The 22,216-nt window shown below is 42.5% G+C and overlaps 1 protein-coding gene across 1 annotated transcript; it reads right to left on the bottom strand.

Annotated features, from left to right (window-relative positions):
- Positions 1 to 7,032: 7,032 nt before the first annotated feature.
- On the bottom strand, positions 7,033 to 21,707 carry LOC101843905 (leukocyte immunoglobulin-like receptor subfamily B member 3A). Its single transcript, XM_040734151.1, has 15 exons — positions 21,561 to 21,707; positions 21,363 to 21,398; positions 20,886 to 21,167; positions 20,455 to 20,757; positions 19,442 to 19,726; positions 18,998 to 19,300; positions 17,692 to 17,994; positions 12,166 to 12,468; positions 10,743 to 11,045; positions 9,442 to 9,561; positions 9,052 to 9,127; positions 8,936 to 8,973; positions 8,641 to 8,693; positions 7,284 to 7,439; positions 7,033 to 7,208 (listed from the first exon to the last, which is right to left on the bottom strand). The coding sequence occupies exons 1-15, from the start codon at positions 21,592 to 21,594 to the stop codon at positions 7,098 to 7,100; spliced, it is 2,706 nt and encodes a 901-aa protein (XP_040590085.1). The 5' UTR covers positions 21,595 to 21,707; the 3' UTR covers positions 7,033 to 7,097.
- Positions 21,708 to 22,216: the final 509 nt, after the last annotated feature.

The following is a 22,216-nucleotide window of genomic DNA, read 5'->3' as shown; positions in this document are numbered from 1 at the left end:
CAAGAAACACATCTCAACATCAAAGACAGATGGTAAAGGGTTGGGAAAAGATTTTCCAATCAAACGGACCCAAGAAACAAGCGGGTGTAGCAATCCAAATATCTAACAAACTAGACTTCAAATTAAAATCAATCAAAAGAGATGAAGAATGCATTTCATATTTATCAAAGGAAAAGTCCATCAAGATGAAGTCTCAAATTTAAACATCTATGCCCCAAATACAAAGGCACATACATTTGTGAAAGAAACATTACTTAAGCTCAAATTACACATAAAATCGCACACACTAATAGCGGGAGACTTCAACACCCCGTTCTCACCACTAGACAGGACCTCCAGACAGAAACTTAACAAGGAAACAAAGGACCTAATAGAAGTTATGACACAACTGGGTTTAACAGACATCTATAGAACATTCCACCCAAACACAAAGGGATATACCTTCTTCTTGGCGCCACATGGAGCCTTCTCTAAAATTGACCACATAATAGGAAACATAGCAAATCTCCACAGATACAAAAAATTGGAATAACCACTGTATCCTCTCTGACCACCATGGATTAAAATTAGAATTCAACAATAACACAATTCGCAGAAACCCCACAAACTCATGGAAATTGGACAATGCTCAATTGCACCATTCCTGGGTAAAGGAACAAATAAAAAAAGAAATTAAAGATTTCCTAGAATTCAATGAGAATCAAGACACAACATACGCATACCTATGGGAAACTTTGAAAGCAGTGATAAGAGGAAATTCATAGCACTAAGTGCCCACATGAAAAAACTGGAGAACAGTCATACTAGAGAATTAATAGCACAGCTGAACGTTCTAGAACAAAAAGAAGCAAACTCACCCAGGAGGAGCAGATGCCAGGAAATAATCAAATTGAGGGCTGAAATCAATCAAGTAGAAACCAGGAGAACATTGAGAAGAATCAATGAAACAAAGAGTTGGTTCTTTGAGAAAATCAACAAAATAGACAAACCTCTGTCCAAACTAACCAAAAGACAGAGAGAGAGCATGGTAATTAACAATATCAGAAATGAAAAAGGGGACATAACAACGGACTTTGAGGAAATCCAGAGAATCATCAGGGCATAATTTGAAAACCTGTACTCCACAAAATTTGAAAATTTAAAGGAAATGGACAATTTCCTGGATAGATACCACTTGCCAAAACTAAATCAAGAGCAGATAAACAATCTAAACAGACCTGTAACCCTTAATGAAATAGAAGCAGTCATCAAAAGTCTCCCAAACAAAAAAAGCACAGGCCCAGATGGCTTCAGTGCAGAATTCTACCAGAAATTCAAAGAAGAGTTAACTCCAATACTCCTCAAAGTATTCCACACAATAGAAGCAGGAGGCTCACTGCCAAACTCTTTTTACGAGGCTACAATTACCTTGATACCCAAGCCACACACAACTAAGAAAGAAAACTATAGACCAATTTCCCTCATGAACATCGATGCAAAAATACTCAGTAAAATACTCACAAACCGGATTCAGGAACACATCAGAAATATCATCCACCATGATCAAGTAGGCTTCATCTCAGGAATGCAGGGATGGTTCAACATTAGAAAATCTATCCATGTAATCCACCATATAAACAAACTGAGAAAGAAAAGGCACATGACCATCTTACTAGATGCTGAAAAAGCCTTTGAAAAAATCCAGCAACCCTTCATGATAAACGTCCTAGAGAGATCAGGTATGACAGGAACATTTCTGAATATAATAAAAGCAATATACAGTAAACCAACAGCTAACATCAAACTAAATGGAGAGAAACTCAAAGCTATTCCTCTAAAATCAGGAACAAGACAAGGCTGTCCACTCTCTCCATATATCTTCAATATTGTACTTGAAGTCCTAGCTACAGCAATAAGACAACAAAAGGAGACAAAGGGGATACAAATAGGAAAGAAGAAGTCAAGCTTTCACTATTTGCAGATTATATGATAGTTTACATAAGTGAACCGAAAAACTCTGCAAGGGGAACTCCTAGAGCTGATAAACACCTTCAGCAAAGTGGCAGGATACAAGGTAAACTCAAAAAAATTAGTGGCCCTATTATATACAGACGATGCAGTGACCGAGAAAGTAGTCAGAGAAACCTCACCCTTTACAATAGCCATAAACAGCATCAAATATCTGGGGATAATATTAACCAAGGAAGTGAAAGACCTGTATATCAAGAACATCGAGTCTTTAAAGAAAGAAATCAAAGAGGATACCAGAAAATGGAAAGATTTCCCATGCTCTATGATTGGTAGGATCAACATAATAAAAATGGCAATCTTGCCAAAAGCAGTCTACAGATTCAATACAATCCCTATCAAAATTCCAGCACAATTCTTCAAGGACCTGGAAAAGAACATTAATCAACTATATTTTGAAAAACAAAAGGCCCAGGATAGCCAAAACAACCCTATGAAATAAAGGAACTTCAGGAGGCATCACCATACCTCTCTTCAAGCTTTATTATAGAGCTATAGTCCTGAAAACAGCTTGGTATTGGCACAAAAATAGGCAGGTAGACCAATGGAACCGAATTGAAATCCCTGATTTTAACCCACACACCTATGAACACTTGATTTTTGGCAAAGTAGCTAAAACTATACAATGGCAAAAAGAAAGCATCTTCAACAAATGGTGCTGGCATAACTGGGTAATAGTATGCAGAAGACTGCAGATAGATCCATGTTTATTGCCTTGTACAAAACTTAAGTACAAATGGATCAAAGATCTCAACATAAATCCAGCCACACTGAAACTTTTAGAAGAGAAATTGGGAGATACTCTTCAACGAGTTGGTAGAGGAGACCACTTCCTGAACAAAACACCAGTGGCACAGACACTGAGATCAACAATTAACAAATGGGACCTCATGAAATTAAAAAGCTTCTGTAAGGCAAAGGACACAGTCAACAAGACAGAAAGGCAGTCCACAGAATGGGAAAAGATATTCACTGACCCCACATCTGACAGAGGGCTAATCCCCAAAATTTAGAAAGAACTCAAGAAGCAATTCTCCAAAACACCAAAGGATCCAATCAAAAGGTGGGGTACAGAACTAAACAGAGAAATCTCAATAGAGGAGGCTAAAATGGCCAAGAGACACTTAAGAAAGTGCTCAACATCCTTAGCCATCAGGGAAATGTAAATCATAACAACTCTGAGATACCATCTTACTCCTCTCAGAATGCCTAAAATCAAAAACACCAATGACAATTTATGGTGGAGAGGATGTGGAGAGAGGGGAACACTCCTCCACTGCTGGTGGGAGTGCCAATTCGTACAGCCACTTTGGAAAGCAGTATGGAGATTCCTCAGTAAAATGGGAATCAATCTACCACAAGACCCAGCAATTCCACCCTTAGGCATATACCCTAAGGAGGCAAATTCATACAACAAGGGCATCTGCTCCACTATGTTCATAGCAGCATTATTTGTAATAGCCAGAACCTGGAAGCAACCTAGATGCCCCTCAACTGAAGAGTGGATAGAGAAAATGTGGTACATTTACACAATCGAGTGCTACTCAGCAGAAAAAAAAAAACAATTGAATCTTGAAATTCGCAGGTATATGAATAGCACTGAAAGAAACCATCCTGAGTGAGGTAACCCAGCCACAAAAAGACAAACATGGTATGTACTGACTCATATATGGATTTTAAACATGGATCAGGAGAGTGCCAGTCTGCACTTCCACTGACAGAGAGTCTGGGAAGCAGGAAAGAACCTAAAAGATATACATGGTACCCACGAGAAGAGAAATGAGGCAAGATCCTCGGATCAGATGGAGAACACGGCAAGGGTTGGGAGGGAGGGGGACCTGGGAAATAGAGAGGGGGAGAAGTGGAACAGAGAGTAGGACATGGAGGAACAGCAAGGTCGACTGGGGGGGGTAGGATAGGGGAAAGAGGGAATCATATGTTAGAAGACAGATCAGGCACCATTGGGACCTCTAGTGACACCAATTGGCAAGCTAAGCAATAGTGTAGAGACCACCTCAAATGCCTATTCCTGATAGTGAACTTGATGTCTATAACCATCCTGGAGCCTTCATCCATTGACTGATGGAAGGAGAGGCAAACACCCACAGGTAAATACTGAACAGAACCAAAGGAACCCAGCGACAGAGAGAGAGGAGTGAAGAGCAAATTGGCAAAGAATGGGCTGGCAAATCCAGCAGAGACATCTAATCCAAACAAGGGAGAGCTCTTGGACCCCAGACCAACAGCTGGAGGCCAGCATGGGACCGATCCAGACCCCCTGAATGTGAGAGTCAATGAGGAGGCCTGGGCTACCTATGGGGTCTTTAGCAGTGTATCAGTGTTTATCCCTCAAATACTAACAGACATTGTGTGTCCATAACACAAAGAGGGTTACTCTCTCTGCCGGGACTCTTAGGCAAGTGCCTGGACCCTACCCTGAATGAAATGATAGACTCTATATATCCCCTATGTGGAAGGAATTGGCAATAGGGCGGGAGGATGGGAGTGGGGGTGTGGGAGGAAGGGAGGGAGAGGGAATTGGGATTGACATGTAAACCAAGCTATTTAAAATTTAAAAAAAGAAAAAAAACAAATGTTAAGTCAGATAATAAAGAAAAAATTTGATGAATATTGTGTGAAATCTGTACATTGCTTTTGGTAGAATGGCTGTTTTGATAGGCTATTGCTACATATCCATGAGCATGGAAGATCGTTCCATCTTCTGATATCTTCTTCAATTTCCTTCTTCAAAGAGCAAACTTTTTTCCATTGATACTTTGTATTATTCTCTTTGCTTCTATTTCATTTTTTTCATCCCTGAGTTTATTTCCTGCCTTCTACTCCTCAGTTGCGTTTGCTTCTTTCTCTTCTAGACCTTTCAAGTATGCGTTTAAGTTGCTAGAGTGAGATCTCTGCAATTTCTTTATGAAGGTACATATTTTATTAAATTCTAGGGGTTCTTTATTCTCCATACACACAGTAACCAAGATACGAATATATTTTTAAAAAATAAATATGCAACATAACTGCAGGAGGATCTATCTATAACACAAGAATCAATATCATAATGCAATTTTCTCTCTCAGACTGGCATTAAACTCACTATATAGTCCAGAAAGTTATAAAATATGTCTCACCCCTGCCTTAGCCTTGCACTTGCTGGAATTACCAGACTGTATTTTTAACTTGTAAGTTCTTTGGGTATCATTTATATACTTATTCCTAATTTGTGATATGTTGTTATGCTCTTTGTATATTCACAATGTAATGATGGGGTCATGGACTTACAAATAATGTTTCTGTATGGGGAGTTATAAAGACTCAAGACTAGAGGAGAGTAGGATGAGAGATAGCATAATAGAAGGAGCCATTATAGGTATGAGGAGAGAGCTGACATTAGTGAGATTTCCACTGATCTATAAGGATAACACCAACTGGCAAACTAAGCAATATTGGAGAGACTACACTAATAGCCCCTCCCTGATGATAAAGTTGATGACTACCTTATTTGCTATCCTAGAACCTTCATCCAGTGACTGGTCGAAGCAGAGACAGATACCCACAGCTAAACAGTGAACTGAACTCCTGGAACCCAGTGACAGAGATGGAGGTGCGATGAGTAAAGTGGTCAAGACAGTGCTGGTGAAACCCACAAAGACAGCTGACCAGAGATGGAGCTCTTGAACCCCTGACTGATGGCTGAGAGGCCAGCAGGGGACTGATCCATCAATGAATATAGTGTCAGTGAAGAGGCCTCAGAAATCTCTGGGGCCTTGGGTAGTAGATTAGTGTTCACCATGACATACGGATGAACTTTGGGAGTCCACTCCACTTGGAGGGATGCTCTCTCACCCTGGACACATGGGGAAGGGCTTAGGTACTGCCCTGGATGAAATGACAGACTCTGGAGATCCTGCCAGGGGGGAATGATATGGGGTTTGGGTGGGGGTCTGGGGAGGCTGGTGGAGGGACAAGGGAGGAGGGGTGGGAGAGGGAGCTGGGATTGACATGTGAAGCATGCATGTTTCTAATTTAAATAAAAACATATATTGAGAAAAAAGATTCAAGACTTTTTAAAAGGCCCTGATGAAATGACAATGGTAACTTTTCTTCTGTGTTCTTCTCCAAGATCAGACTTGTAGGCCAGTCTGACTCTTAGACCAGTGCCTCCCAGGAGTTGAGGTTGCAGCTTCTGAGGATAGAACTCTGCCTCCTGGGCAATGGTAATCATCCTAAGTCATCTGTTTGAGATTTTACAGGATATCTAATCAAACATGTCTGACTTGTTTCTCTGCTAACCTAGTGTACTTCCTAATAAATTTTCTTGGTATGAGACATTGAGTTACACAAGACCTTCTAGTCCAACTATGCTTTCATAATCTTTGTTTCTTATTTTTGGTCTTCTCAGGTACCCTTATTCCTACTAATTCAGACTAGCTCTGAATTTTCAAATTTCATAGTACAATATGCTATGAATATTTAATCATTCAATTTATAGCTTTATTGAGATATAATTGACTATATATATATATATTCAGAGGAAACTTTTTCAAATGTTGTATATACGTACTTATACATGTAATAGCAATTAATGAAAAAAGAGGTCATGAATTTGGAAGAGCGTGGGTAACAGTCTATGTGAATGTCTGGATGGAGGAAAGGAAAGGAAGAAATCTTGTAATTATAATCTCAAAAATAAAAAATAGGAATCAAAGAAAAGCACAAAAACAAAAACTGAAACTTCCTTTACTCCTGTTTTTGTTCATTTTATCCAATGTGTACTGATAAGGCATTTGCCTTATTTATAAAATGCAGGAATATTACTCATCTCTGAATACAGAATCAGGGGTCCCCAAAGTTGCCAGATTCTCCATGTTATAACTGCAAAATTGCTGTTCACATGTGATATTACCTATTTCCTGATATCCCTGAGTCCTCCGTGCCTCCCTCCTTCCCTCCCTCCCTCTGTCCCTCCGTCCTTCCCTCCCTCTTTCCTTCCCTCCCTCCCTCCCTCTCTTCCTCCCTCCCGACCTCCCTCATAGAATATAGAGTCTGGATCTCCCTGAACAGGTAAACACTAGAATAATGTCTCAAGTGGTACTTTTCTGCTTGGGAGATGTGAGGTTCAGCTGCCTCTGTCTTGGAGTCATGATGGTCAGCTGGGAATAGGTCACTTCATGGGGTTCTTCGGATGCAGCAGCCTGTAGTAGGAGTGGTCAGAATAAGGTCTATGTTCAGCACCATGAGCCTGGGGAACTGGAGAAGTCGGGACCCACCTGATGGTCTCTCATTTGGTCTTCTTTTGCCTGTCCCTCCTTTGAGTCCAGTAATTCCTTTGGCTTGAGAGGAGGAGAGGTGGGCTCTGCCCTTCTGAGTCTGGAGTGCTTCACCTGGGCATACAAGTCTTTGGGGTGTTCTTCCTCATGTAGGCTCTGCAGAAAAGAGAAAACAAATAACAGGGAGTGTATCCTGGTACCCCAGAGGCTCTGCTCCCACTCAGTTTCCAAAGGGTGGGAGAGTAATACTTTAGGCATCTAAGTCAACCTATTGGTGATGGTGTCTTTTGAAGCTTCCTACTCTGAGTGCATGGAAGTTCCTTCCTGAACTTCTGACATACTATCTTTACAAGGTGACCTAACTCTATGGGCTCCATCTTTAGGAAAGAGAATGTTCCTTCTCACATAACTACTGCACCTGTCATGTGCTGCCTACATGTGCCAGTTCATGACATATTTATAGTATCCTCTACACTCAGACTTCTCTTCAGAAGGCTCTTTTCAACCCTTCCTTTAAATTAACACTGATGATCTGTGCCCCCACACAACCTCAACTAATTTCCTCAAACACGTTTTAAGGCTCTGTCTGTGGTGTCTCCATCATATTCCATGCCTGGGTTTATCGCAGTGTGTGGGTAATTCTGTTTTCTGCTGAATCTGCTACCTCCACAGGAAACATGGCCAAGAGTGGGATCCAGGGACTGGGAAAAGGTGTCAAGCAGCAGAGTGGTGGCTGTGCAAAAATGAGTGAATGAATTTGATACACAGTATCCACACACAAAGTCAAGCAAGAACATACATGCCTACAACCCAAGCATTGGGAAGGGAGACTTGTGTCCAAGGTTCAATGGCAGCAGTCTAGACAATCATTGAGCTCTTTAGTCATTGAGAGACTCTGTCTCAGAAAATGATGTGGAGTAAAATAGAAGAATACATTGAATGTTGACCTCTATGACATCTGCTTATGCTTACACACATGTGCACACAAATGTGGTTAGGTGCATGGTTCTTGTATATTCGTATGTTGTATTCATTTGCTTGTTAATTTTATCACTAAAAATTAAGCCATATTCATCCAAAGTAATCACTTCAACATTGAACCACAGCTTCAGACATTCACATGTCTTCTGAGACACAATAAGCATGCCAACCAGTAGAAAGACGGTGAGGAATGAGAAAATAGGGGTCGTATGTTCAAAAGTAAACAAAGCAGGGGTGAGCTCATAGCACACAGAAGACAAGTGCATCCAGAATGAAGAAGCCAGCTGTGGATGATGCCAAGGGCTGGAAAAAGGGACAGTGATTGATCCCAGGGTAGACTGGGTCACAAGTTCATAGCATTGTGGAAGAGTCTCACCATAATGCCCAGCTCCATGTTGTCCTTAATCTGCGAGCCCTTCACAGTAGCATCTGTCATAACAGAACATGCAGGTCTTCCCCTGACCAAATGCATGGAACTTCTCATTTCCCCAGTTACCTGCCCCCTCTCAGACAGCAACAGAGAAAGTGGAGCACAGGGGAAGAGTCCATAATAAGTGCAGGAAAAGTGTCCACAGTGACTTGGTGCCTCAGAGGAGTGACCCCCACCCTCCCCCACCCCTCTGATGCTGAGACCTTGGATAACTCCCTCCCAGGGGCCCTCTTTGTCTTACAGACGATTTCTTCCTGGATAGCAGGAGCTGGGATAGAGCTGGGGAGAAAGGAGGAGGTCAAATGGCAGTGAGGGGAGTCAGGCATGTGAAGGTCTAAGTTGCTGGACTGGATTTACCTCTTCTGGATGTTTCTGTCTCTGGTTACTGGCTCTGCAGCTCCTTCAAGATGCTGCAAGGTGGTCTCTGTCTGGACTGCAAGAAAGGAGTCTTGATGGTGATACATACTTACTGAGCAACTTTAAGGAAGGAGGGAACATCTGCAAGTCATTTGCTATATATATATATATATATATACAAATGTTCCAGGAGATAGGATATGTCATATGATTCCTGAAACTGCACAGGTTTCAAGATTTTATTGATGATTTGAATATCACAGTATTGTTTCTAAGCTGGGGTATCCCAATCTGGGCCTTCCTCAGACTGGTGCATTGAGTCCCTACTTTGGTAAACAACAAGGGGCACCCACTACCTGCTAAGAACAAGACCACCCACACCCTAATCACCTCCATTCCTGCATTTGTTCTGGTGCCTGAATCTGAGCAGTAGAAAGAGGGCAAGAAGGAACAGCAGCAAGAGGAAGCCAACACAGACTCCGATCAACATCTTCTGGTACCTTGTCAGTACTGGGATATAGATAACATCATGAATGAGGTCTTGTATTACTGAGTCTTTGTATTCACAACCTCTTACCCTCATAGCTACAAAATTTGAGACTTACTCCCATCACTCCAGACAGTCTACCTGCTTGATGGTCACCCAGGTGGAAGATACACTGCTGAGGACTGAACCCAAGAAATCCAGCAGTCAGCCTTATTACCTACACTGAAAAGGAAGGAGCCTGAGTGCCCTGAACTTGCTGTGTCACATACACCCGCACAATGTCACCCTCATAGTGTCAGATGGAGCAAGACAATTGCAGAAGTGGTTTCTAGATAATTTCTCTGTATGAGAAATACATGATAAGGTCAGCTCTGAAATGAACTTAACATCCAGTCCAGTAGTCTCCCATTTGTGCTTGTAGAAACTGAGAATCACACAGGAGAGGAGCTTCTCCTCCATGTGAATCTCTCAGAAAAGACTACATCTACCCAATACCTAGATGGAGTCTCTGGACCAATCAGTGTTCTAGTTTAGACCTCCATGCTCAGATTTCATGGGGTGAAGGACTAGTTTTCAGGGCAAGAGAGGATGGGATAGGGAAATTGTGGGAAGTTAGTTCCTGCTCTCATTCACATGCTTCCCTAGGACAGACCTCAAATATCACTATTTGTCAGGTTAGCTCTATTAAATCCTAACCTATGAGCTCCTTTGGTTCTGGGGATCATGTTGAGCTCACTGCTTGAATTCTGGTGTTCTGGCCAACATCAAAGCTGATACAGAAACAAAGACTTACAGGGGATGAGATTTTTCACACCCTGGGAAGGAACAAGCTCCCTAGAAAGGAAAATCTAACACTTCTATTAGCTTGAGGCTTGGAGCCCCAGGTAATTGTTGGTAATAGGATGATGAGAAGGAGTGTTGGGTAGAAACATGGTCTAAACATCTCAGTTCATCTCAGTCTTGCATGTGCACTGAAGCCTCTCCAGAACCTCCCAGCTGGCTACCTGAAACATTCTGAATTTCACTGAAGAGGATAGACTGGATGTTAATTGAGGAAACCCACTTTGCATCTGTATTATTGACTAGCAAGCCCTTTCTGATTGCCTCTCCCTAGAACAAACTCACTCCCAATCACAGTCAAGAGCTCTCAAGGTCTAGTATCTACTGATCCCCTCTAATCTCACACATACCAGTGTCATCTCACCTGAGACAATGATCTCCACGGAGACACTAGAGTTTGACAACAGGTAAGGATATGAACTTTGAGAAACAAAGCACCTATATGTACCCCCAAAGGCTAACGTCACAGCACTCAAGGAGAATTCTGCCTTATGTTGAGAATCTTGGGACTTTGAAGTTTGATTCATGTAGAGGTGAGATACACCCTCCTTGAACAGAAGGAAACTGTCCACTGGGGTTGATGATTGACACAGCAGGGTCACATTATCTCCTGAGGACACAGTGGTGCTTGGATGAGCTGACAGGATGGGTATGACAGGAAGTTTTCCTAGAGAGAAGAAAGCTGAGTGAGGGGCTACAGTCATTGTTCTGAGATCCCCTTTCATTACCTAGTCTCTGTATTTGCCTTGAATGCCATTCATGTACTCCGCTATCCACGGGTCTGTTCCTCATGAGATAATCTTCACAGTCTAGACTATCAAACACTGGCCTCCCCAAAGTTGAGCCTGTATAGAGTCTGGGTGTCTGAAAGAATGTCCTATGTTCCTCACCCATTGTCAGGATGTCCAGAGGGTCATTGGTAGCTGACAACTCAGAAGAAAAGTTGCTTGAACCATAGCATTTATACCAGCCACCAGTGGAGAAATTCACAGAAACTAAGGTGAAGTTTGCATGAGACTCTCCAGCCTGGGTATGATGGGCAGAAATATTTGGAAGGTCACTTTTGCTCTCCACGAACAGAGTAAATCTATCATAACTTGTATTTGAGCAACATAGGAGGGTCAGGTTATCTCCAGGTGTCAGGAGAGTTCCTTGCTGAGATAACCCTGGAAGAAGCACCTGCAGAAAGTCATACAGGTGGCTCTTGGTGTATATTCCTATGATGGTTAGTTTTATGTCAGCTGGACACAAGCTGGAGACACTAGAAAAGAGGGAGCATCACCAGAGGAAAAGCCTCCATATGATTAGGCTGTACAAAATCCTGCAAGGTATTTAGTTAATTAGGAATTGGTAGATGAGAGTGCATTCCACTGTGTGTGGTAAAGCCAATGTAGTTGTATTCCTGGGTTCTATATGAAAGCAGGCTGAGAAAATCAGTAATCATCACTTCTAGAGGGCTTCTGCACCAACACCTGCCTTCAGGTCCATGACATGTTTGACTTCCTGTGCTGATTTTTTGAGGATAAATAGTGCTTTGAGAGTGAAAGATAAACCTTTTCCTTTACAACTTGCTGTTTGTCATGATATTTCCTTTCAATAATGGAAACCTAACTAGAACAATACCCTTCCTGCCCTGCTCTGACCGTGTCATGGTCTCTCATACTCTGGATCATAGCAATCAAGAGGTCCCTTCAGTCTTCATGACTGAAACCATTCTCAGGGAAGTAGTGTTAGTGATAAAGGGTTCTCAGGTCAACAAAAAAGATGAGTGTGTGAGAGTTCCTTACCTGAGACATATATCTCTAGAGAGTTACTGGCCTCTGACAAGCTGTATGGGTTACTTTTGTAGTATCCATAACATCTAAAGGGTCCATGCATGCTGGATGTCACAGAGATGTTGAGAAACAGAGTCTTGGACTGTCCAGTGTGAATGCAATGTGCATTGGGTGGGCTGGAGAAATCCTGATCTTCCCCAGTTATAATCAAGCAATCAAATGGCTTTGATGAGACACACTGGAGGGTCACTTTCCCACCTGGCATCACCACAGGGCTGGACAAGACTGACAGATTAGGTTTATCCTGGTAGAAACCTACAAAAAAGAGGAGGTAGCCTGTCACATGATACATCGTCTCCAGCAACTGGGTTCTGGGTGAAAATATTTAGGAGATGTATTTCCTGAGAGAAAATTGAGAGAGAAAAATGTACTCATGCTCCCAAATAATATGGGAGAAATCAGGAATGTTACCCATGTATGGTGTCTGCCCAATGAAGAAAATAATGATCTGTTGCCTTATTACTTCCTGTGGGTCATTTCACTGACAGCAGCAGAGTATTCAGTGGTCCACAACCAAAAAAGCTGAAAGCCATGACCATTAGTGTCCACTCACCTATCAACCCCAACTCAGGAAATCACTATGCTGAGTCCACCCAGCAGAGTTGTAACAGTAAAAGCAATATCACCCTGCATGATCCTCTGTCATGTATGAGATGAGAAACTTGGCTTTGCTATATGGCACAGTTAATCTGTCCCAGGGTGCTTCTTTATATAGGAAGTATATTTGGGTTTCCATGGTTCCCTCACAGAAGATTGTCACAATCTTCCCTAAGTTCATCACAGAACCTGGCTTAGCCCAGGTAGGTTATTTTAGGGTCGCTGCAGAGAAGTGTGTGAGAAGGATGTGGGACTATAAACAATTGTACAGTGAACATAAGACATATAGTTGAATCTGGAATAAGAGAAGGACACATGAAACAATCTAATCTAGAGGAAATGATTGCATCTCTTTAGATGCTTGCACAAAGCCACACAAGCAAATGACACTTAGGATGATTGGCAAAGGCAGAAGGACACACAAAGACAAGGTTTCCATGGACTCTTGAGTTACACTGCTATTATCCACCCTTTTTCCTACACCTCAGATGCTGTTGTGTCCACATTCCGTGAAATTGGACTCAGGACCTTGAGTTCATTAACCTACCATGTATCTCATCCTTCCCAGCAATCCTGTGTCAAGGAAATTAGCATTCAAAGGAAAGTTTAGGGTTGCCTTATCTGAAACCAGGAGTTCTAGATGGTTACTGGGTACTGATCATGACTGGGAGTTGTTCACATAATAGCCAGGGCCCAACCCTGGTCAATGGTGCAGGTAAGTAGGAATGAAGATCTCCTCAGGAAATGTCCACAGTAAGATGTAAGGGAATAAATTCAATTGTATGCATGAAGAGTTTTCCAACCCAATATCCAGGCATTTCCCTTTACTCAATTAATGCTGATTCCAAATATGTTTTCTACAGTAGTTATCCAAGATGAGCACTGTATTTTCTTACAAAACTACCCAGAATTCTCATATTTATTGTCTAGCCCATGACACTACATAGGATGCATTGCTGCATCCCCCATTCCCATTCCTTTTGCGTGATGAACATGTCTAGAGCCATGACAAGACTCAAACACCAGTATTCCAAGGACTATAAGTACCAAACTGGCCATCCCTATCCTCAGGAGATTCTCCACTGTATGATCACTCTTGGTCTCTGGTGCTGGTGCTGTGGACAAAGAAGGCAGGGAAGAACAAAGTCAAATGAGTTGCTGTATCACTGATAATGCTTCTTAATCACATGCCTTTCATTTGAACATGTTTTGTGACCCAGTGATGTGCTCAGCAGACCCTAAGTGCAACTGCACAATTAATGTAATTTATATCAGAACACAGTGTCTATGCTAAGGTTCCTGTTTCCTGAAGATTTTGTTTCATATATTTACATATTGGATTAATCACATAACTTGATAGGGTGCAGTATAAGCCATTTTCCTGTTTTACCATGATTACTTGTAGTCTTTTATTGGATTCTTCAAACACATCTACCTGTTTGAGGTCATACTCGTGTATGATACTTGAGCATAAAATTCTCATCAGCACTGAGAACTAAAGATTGGTGAAGAAAATCATCTCCCATTTCCAATGATTATCTAAGAAAGCCAAACTATGCTTCATGCTCAGTCTGGAGCATGGCCACATGGAAGCTAATTCATGAGTGAGGAATTGTGTGTGAGGCCCATACCGAGTTTTATATTTGCTGCCTCTTTTCCAAAAAGCCACACAATATGAGACTGACTCATATCACTCCTGCTGGCAATGTAGCAGGAAATAACACTGAAGAATTTTAACCCAATAAGTCCACCCTTCAGCCTTGAATGCCTACTCTGGAACTAAACTGCATGAATTGCAAAGAAGGAGCCGGAATGTCTTGCCCTGGCCCTGTTGCATATCCTACACACTGTCACCATCACAGTGTGAGAAAGAGCAGGGCAATTGCTTAAGTGGTTTCTGGAAACATTCTCTGTATGAGGAAAACACAGATAAGATCGGAACTAAAGGGAACTTAACATCTAGGCCAGGGCTCTTGATGAATTCCTGTATAAATTGAGACTCATAAAAGTGAGGGGCTTTTACATGTGACCCTCTCGCAATAGATTCCATATAACCATATTTAAATTGAATCCCTGAACTAATCCTGCAACAGATTTCTAGTCTCTGTCCTCAGACGCTGTGGGGTGAAGGGAGAGCCTCACACAGTGCGAGTTGTACCATCCCTGTAGTGTTGGTTCTGAGTTCTATAAGAAAGCAGGCTGACAAAGCCATGAGAAGAAGCCATTGAGCATTATACATCCAGAGCTTCTGCATCAACTCCTGCCTCCAGGTTTCTCTCATGTTACATTTCCAGTCCTGACTTCCCTTTTGGATTAACAGAACTGTGAAGGTATAAGCCAAATTCATCTTCTCCTCCACAACATGCCTTTTGTCAGGGTGTTGCATTTCAACAAGAGATACTCTAAGACAAATGTCCCTCCTATCTTGCTATAACAGTGCCATGTTCTCTCATATCCTGAGTCATAGAACTCCCTTCTATCATCATCATAACTTGAACCACTATATCTGCCATCAAAGTTAGTGACAAAGGGTTCTAGTGTCAATACACAGTTCAGAGAATGAGACTTTATGACCTGAAACATGTGTCTCCAAAGGATACTGTCCTCTGTCCAGATATGTGGCCCGCCATTTGTGGAAGCCACAGGGATCTCATGACACAGACCTACGGATTGTGCAGAGTATATATACTGTGCTGTGGGAGACCTGGAAAAATTCTGATCTTCACCAGTCAAAAGCAACCGATCATATGGTTTGAGGAGACAAATGGGAGGGTCACATTCCCACTGGATGTCAGCCCAGGGTTGGGCAAGGAAGACAGATTAGGTTTACTATGGTAGACACCCAAGAAAATAGAATGCAGCCTCTTCTGAGAGGCACTTGAGAAGGTGCTCACCATCCTTAGCCATCCGGGAAATGCAAATCAAAAGAACTCTGAGATGCCATCTCACTCATGTCAGAATAGCTAAAATCAAAAGCACCAAAGACAATTTATGCTGGAGAGGATGTGGTGAAAGTGGAACACTCCTCCACTGCTGGTGGGAGTGCCAAGTAGTTCAGCCACTTTGGAAATCAGTATGGAGATTCCTCAGAAAAATGGGAATAAGCCTACCATAAGACCCAGCAACTCCACTCTTAGGCATATTTCCAAAGATGCCCATTCATACAACAAGAATGTCTGTTCCACTATGTTCATAGCAGCATTATTTGTAATAGCCAGAACTTGGAAGCAACCTAGATGCCCCTCAACCGAAGAGTGGATAGAGAAAATGTGGTACATTTACACAATGGAGTACTATTCAGCAGAAAAAAACAATGGAATCCTGAAATTCGCAGGCAAATGGATGGCACTAGAAGAAACCATCCTGAGTGAGGTAACCCAGTCACAAAAAGAGAAACATGGCACGTACTCTCTAATATATAGATTTTAGACATAGATCTGGGGAGTGCCAGCCTACACTCCCATGGCCAGAGAGTCTGGGAAATAGAAACTTCATTCAGCTGCTGATGGAAGAAGAGGCAGACTCTCACAGCTAAGCACTGAGCTGAACTCAAGAAAGCCAGGGATAGAGAGGAAGGACTGATGACCAAAGGGATTAAGACTGGGCTGGTTTAACCCCCAGAAACAGCTGACCTGACAAGGGTTAACTCTTGAATCCCAGGCTGATGCCTGGTAACCCAGAAACGGACTGATCAAGACCCCCTGAATGTGGGTGTCAGTGAGAAGGCCTAGGTAATCTACTGAGCCTTGGGCAGTAGACCAGTATTCATTCCGAGTATACACATGGACTTTGGACTCCCATCCAACAATGTGAGATGCACTCTCACCCTGAACTCTTGGGGGAGGGTCTAGGCCCTGCCCTGGATGAAATGACTGACTATGGACACCCCCATGGAGGGCCTCACCCTCCATGGGGAAATGAGGGGATAATGTGGGGTTTGGGGTGAGGGCAAGGGAGGAGGGGGGGAAAGGGAGAGGGACCTGGAACTGATTTGTGAAGCAACCTTGTTTCTAATCTAAATTTAAACTTAAAAATAAATAATAAAAACAAACAAACAAAAAACAACAACAACAAAAAAGAATGCAGCCTCTTAAATGATACATTGTCTCCAGACACTGGGCAGACTATGGGGCCACTGGCATTGAAACCAATCTTTATCTCTAGTGCAGGTATGGGCTTTTCGGTCCCATTCCCTATGGAGGGATACTCTCTCATCCTAGATATATGGGTAGGGTCTCGTTCACATGCCAAATGATGGGTCAGAATTTGATGATCCCACATGGAAAACTTCACCCTCCTTGGGGAGTGGATGGGGTGAGGTGAGGTTTTGGTAGGGACATGGGAGGACAGCAGGAAGAGGGAATTGGAGTTGGTATGTAAAATAAGATTGCTTTTAATTTAAATAACAATTTATTTTTTAAAAAGGGTTTACCCTGCACACAATCATGTGTGGTATTTTGTTAATTAGGAATTGGTGGGTGAAGGCACATTCCATTTTGTGTGTGGTACCATCACTGTAGTTGCAAGTCAGTAATTAGCTCCCCTCCAGGGTTTCTGCACCAACACCTGCCTCCGGTTTCTGATCTGTTTGAGTTGCTTCCATGATTTCCTTTGAGGATAATAGTGCTTTGGAAGTGTAAGACAAATCTTGTCCTTTACGACTTATTGTTTGTCATGGCATTTCATTTTAATAATATAATACTAAATAGAGCAATGTCCCTTCCTGCCCTGCTCTGACAGTGTCATGCTCTCTCATATTCTGTATCATAGCAGTCAAGAGGTACCTCAGCCTTCATGACTGAATCCATTCTCAGGGAAGTAAAGTTAGGTATAAAGGGTTATCAGTTCAACAAAAAAGTTAAGTGTATGAGAGTTCCTTACCTGAGACATATATCTCCAGAGTATTACTGGCCTCTGACCAGATGTATGGGCTACTTTTGTAGTATCCATAACATCTAAAAGGTCCACGCATGTTGGATGTCACAGAGATGTTGAGAAACAGAGTCTTGGACTGTCCAGTGTGAATGCACTGAGCATTGGGTGAGCTGGAGAAATTCTGATCTTCCCCAGTTATAACCAAGCAATCAAATGGCTTTGATGAGACACACTGTAGGGTCACTTTCCCACCTGGCATCACCACAGGGCTGGGCAAGGCTGACAGATTTGGTTTACCCTGGTAGACACCTACAATAAAGAGGAGGCAGCCTGTTGTGTGATACATTGGCTCTAGCAACTGGGCTATGGGTGAAAATGTTTAGGAGATGTATTTCCTGAGGGAAAATTGGAGAAATCAGGAATGTTACCCATGTATGGTGTCTGCCCAATGAAAAAATAATTATCTTTTTTCCACCAAGAAAACTAGAAGTGGATGTTGTGAATAACCAGGTACCTTTCTATTTGTAGTGCCAGACCTCACCTAAAAACGTCAGAGCGTTTATCCTAGACTCTCCCTCCCTAGATTTTATTACTTGCTTTCAGTTAATGAAGCCCATCCATAGGAAAAATGTCACATGTAATTTATTGACTACTAACATCTTTACAACCTCTATCAAAGACCATACCAGACCAAAAGCCCTTAACATATAAAACTCATCTTTATGGTCACATGTATTTGAGTTAAGTTTTGATATACTTAATTTTTCAGATGATTTTCCATTACACCATTAATTTTTTCCAAAAGTATACTGTGTTTTAATATGCTTCCTATAAAACACTTCCTGTCAGACTTATAAAAGTGAGAACGAGTAAATGTTATGCCAGCTTGAACTGCGTTTTCCTTATAACCACCTGTGGGTCATTTCACTGACAACAGCGGAGAATTCAGAGGCCCTCAATAGAAAAAGCTGAAGGACACTCCCCTTAGTGTCCACTCACCTATCACCCACAACTTAAGAAACCACTGTGCTGAGTCCACCCAGCAGAGTTATACCACTAATAGCAACATCACCCTGTATGACCCTCTGTCATGAATGAGATGAGAAACTTGTCCTTGTGGTATGCCAGAAGTGCAGGTAGTCTGTCCCAGTGAGCTATGCTTCCTTCTTTATTTAGGAAGTAATTTTGGGTTTCCATGTTTCCCTAAAAGCACATTGTCACAGGTTTCCCTAATCTCATCACAGAGAGTGGCTTCCCTGTGATCCTGTGTCAGGTCTATTATCATGCAAAGGAAAGTCTAGAGCTTCCTTACCTGAGATCACCAGTTCTAGGTGGTTACTGGGTACTGACCACAGATAGGACCTGTTCTGGTAATAGCCATAGCATGTGAACCTCCATCTTTGGTTGGAGGTCACAGTAGACACTTGGAACTGGGCCTGGAATAGACCAGTGTTTGTGTTTTGTGAGGCTACGGGACCGGATAATTTCACATCTTCCTTCATCAGAATGAAGCTGTCATATTTTTCTTGTGAGGAGCACTGAAGTGTCACAGACCCTCCTGAGGTCACCACAGGGCTGGGCTTGGCTGACAAGGAGACTTTGCTTGTGTAGACTCCTAGGTGAGAAGACGAAGCTTGTTCAGTACACTCATTTTGGTATACATTGCCCCTTTGTTTGCAATTTGAGAAATGGAATCCAAAGTGAACATATTCCTTTGTTCGAGCCAGATGCATGGATTGGGAATAAGTCCTCTCACCTGTCACTACCAGCTCCAGGGCCTCACTGCGTTCTGACCACCCAGCAGAGTTGTAACAGTAGCAGCGATATAGCCCTGCATGATGCCATTCCACTGATGTGATGGAGAACTTGACACTGTCAGGGATCCCATGAGGAGTCTGTTTCTTCAAGGGATCTGGGGTTCCTTCTTTATGCAGGAAGTATATCTGGGTTTGCGTAGTTCCCTTGCACCAGATAGTCACAGAATTCCCTCTGTTGATCACAGAGCCTGGATTAACACTCATGGTGGGCTTCTGAAGTCTTCCTACAAAGAATTATTAGAGAAGGAGGTTGCACTTTTGAACAGTTACACAGAATGTCAAATTGTGCTGAACTTAAACTTAACCTCTGAAATACAAAAGAAAAAATAAGTAGTGCTATGGGAAGATCTACCACTCCCCTTCTCCCTCTGTGCTTCCATTATCCCCCTCTTGATTTTTGATGCCTATAGAACACAAGCTGTGCCAATGGGTTCTAGTTCCCAGACTCCTATACCTCTCAAACATCAGGCCCTCCTGTTGAATGTGTGTCAGGTTTAATGTCAGTCAAGAGAGAATCTGTGTTTTCTTCACCTGAGACTAGATGCTGCAAAAAGTCTCTCCCTTCTGACCACACTAGAGGATTGATTGTGTAATAGCCAAAGCTTCTGAACCTCCATCTATGACTGGATGTAATGGGACCCTTGTGAGACAAGGCTGATAACTGACCAGTATACAAATATTGTGAGTGCACAGAGTAAGTCAACCTTGCAAATGATATGTAATCTCCCCTGCAAAATCAGAAGGAAACATATAGACCCCATACATCCCTGAACCTCTTGGCTTTCATTTTTACTGTCCATGGTAGTTTTTACACTACATTCCAGCTATTTTTCACATGAGGTGACATTGAGTTCAGGATCATGAGTTAATTAATCCCTCACATATCAGGTCCTTCCCTGTGATCCTGTGTCAGGTCAATTATCATGCAAAGGAAAGTCTAGAGCTTCCTTACCTGAGATCACCAGTTCTAGGTGGTTACTGGGTACTGACCACAGATAGGAGCTGTTCTGGTAATAGCCATAGCATGTGAACCTCCATCTTTGGTTGGAGGTCACAGAAGACACTTGGAACTGGGCCTGGAAAAGACCAGTGTTTGTGTTCTGTGAGGCTACGGGACCGGAGAATTTCACATCTTCCTTCATCAGAATGAAGCTGTCATATTTTTCTTGTGAGGAGCACTGAAGTGTCACAGCAACCCCTGAGTACACCACAGAGCTGAGCTTCGATGAAAGTCTGAGTTTCCTGGTGTAGACTCCTAGGAGAGAAGAGGAATCCTGTTTAGTTGATTTCTGGGCCATATCGATAACTCTCTTCTGGAATATAAGAGAGTCAATATACTCCTTTCCACAAAACAGCCCTATGGTGGAAGAATGGTCCTCTCACCTGTCACAACAATCTCCATGGTGTCACTGTCTTCTTGTTTCCCATGAGGGTCTCTATAGTGACACCAATATTGGCCTGCATTGTGACTTTCAACGGATGAGATAAAAAACACCTTTTCATCAGTGTCTCCATGAATTGTTAGTTTCTGGGAATCTGGGTTTCCTTCTTTATAGAGAGATATTTCCAGGGCATCTGGGGAGTCTTCACAAATTATAGTTACTTGATCCCCAATGGCTACCACATTCTTTGGTGTAGCTCTGATTAAGGGTTTATGGCGGTACCCTGAAAACAAAGCAATCAAACAAAAACAGCTGTTACAGCTGAGTACATCCTAATCAGATCCACGATCTCAAATTCAGAACCTTTCAGGCAACAGCTGCTGCTGCTGTAACAGCTGTTCTTCATCTCTTTCTTCCAGAGGTGACCCTCCATTCCCTCTGAAGATTTATAAAGTAAGACAGCTGGAAAGACACTCACCTGACAACCCTGGATCCCTCAGGAGCAGACTCAGTCCTGAAAGAGAGTTACATGTGAGTGTATGCACTTGAAGCTTGAGCAGGACCTCCATTTCTAGATCCTGTCTGAGCTACTGAAATACCCTGATAGGCCAATGCTTAGCTATGAGGTGAACTCCTTATTAAAGCAAAATTCTCACTCCCAAAGTCAATTTCTCACCAAGACAAAGCAGTACTGTGAAGGTGCGGATCATGGCATCTTCCAATTGCCAAAAGTTTGTAGATGGCTGGTCCACTTGCCAAAAGAGCAGACAAAGAGTATATAGCCTTGCAGTCTGGTGTCTCCTTCTTATGTGTGTATTATCAAGGGAGATCTTGCAAAAAGGAACTTCTCTTTCTGAGCAAGTGGTGTTTGATTCCCAGTGGTGTAAAGGGTGGGGCTCTAAAGCATGTGGTACCTGTTTCCGTGGTGTTCTTTGAATTTGGTTTCTGACACAAAGCCTCATGAAATTCAGGAAGGTCTCAGTCTCCTCCCCTTTCTCAGTCAGCTTGTGTGCATGCATTGCAACCCATATCTGATTGTGGTCCTTTCAGAGTATCTCCTTCATGCTCATCTACATTTGAATGTATAGTCCTCTGCAACACAGACCAAGAAGTAAGAATAATTCTGCTTCCCTCCTGAAACAACACCTTCAGCTTAGGGAACTCAGGCTCATCTTTTTCTCTCAGAGCCTCTCCAAGGCACAATAGATTGCCTGGGCCTCCTCAGTGACACCCACGTTCAGGGGGTCTTGATCAGTCCCATGATGGATTCCCAGCCATCAGTCTGGGATTGAAGAGCTCACCCTTGTCAGGTCAGCTGTTTCTGGGGGTCAA

Source organism: Mesocricetus auratus, unplaced genomic scaffold (assembly GCF_017639785.1).
Source record: "Mesocricetus auratus isolate SY011 unplaced genomic scaffold, BCM_Maur_2.0 Super-Scaffold_100037, whole genome shotgun sequence".
Lineage (NCBI taxonomy): Eukaryota > Metazoa > Chordata > Mammalia > Rodentia > Cricetidae > Mesocricetus > Mesocricetus auratus.
The sequence above is the reverse complement of the archived record's forward strand: the minus strand, read 5'-3'. Positions and strand labels throughout refer to the sequence as shown.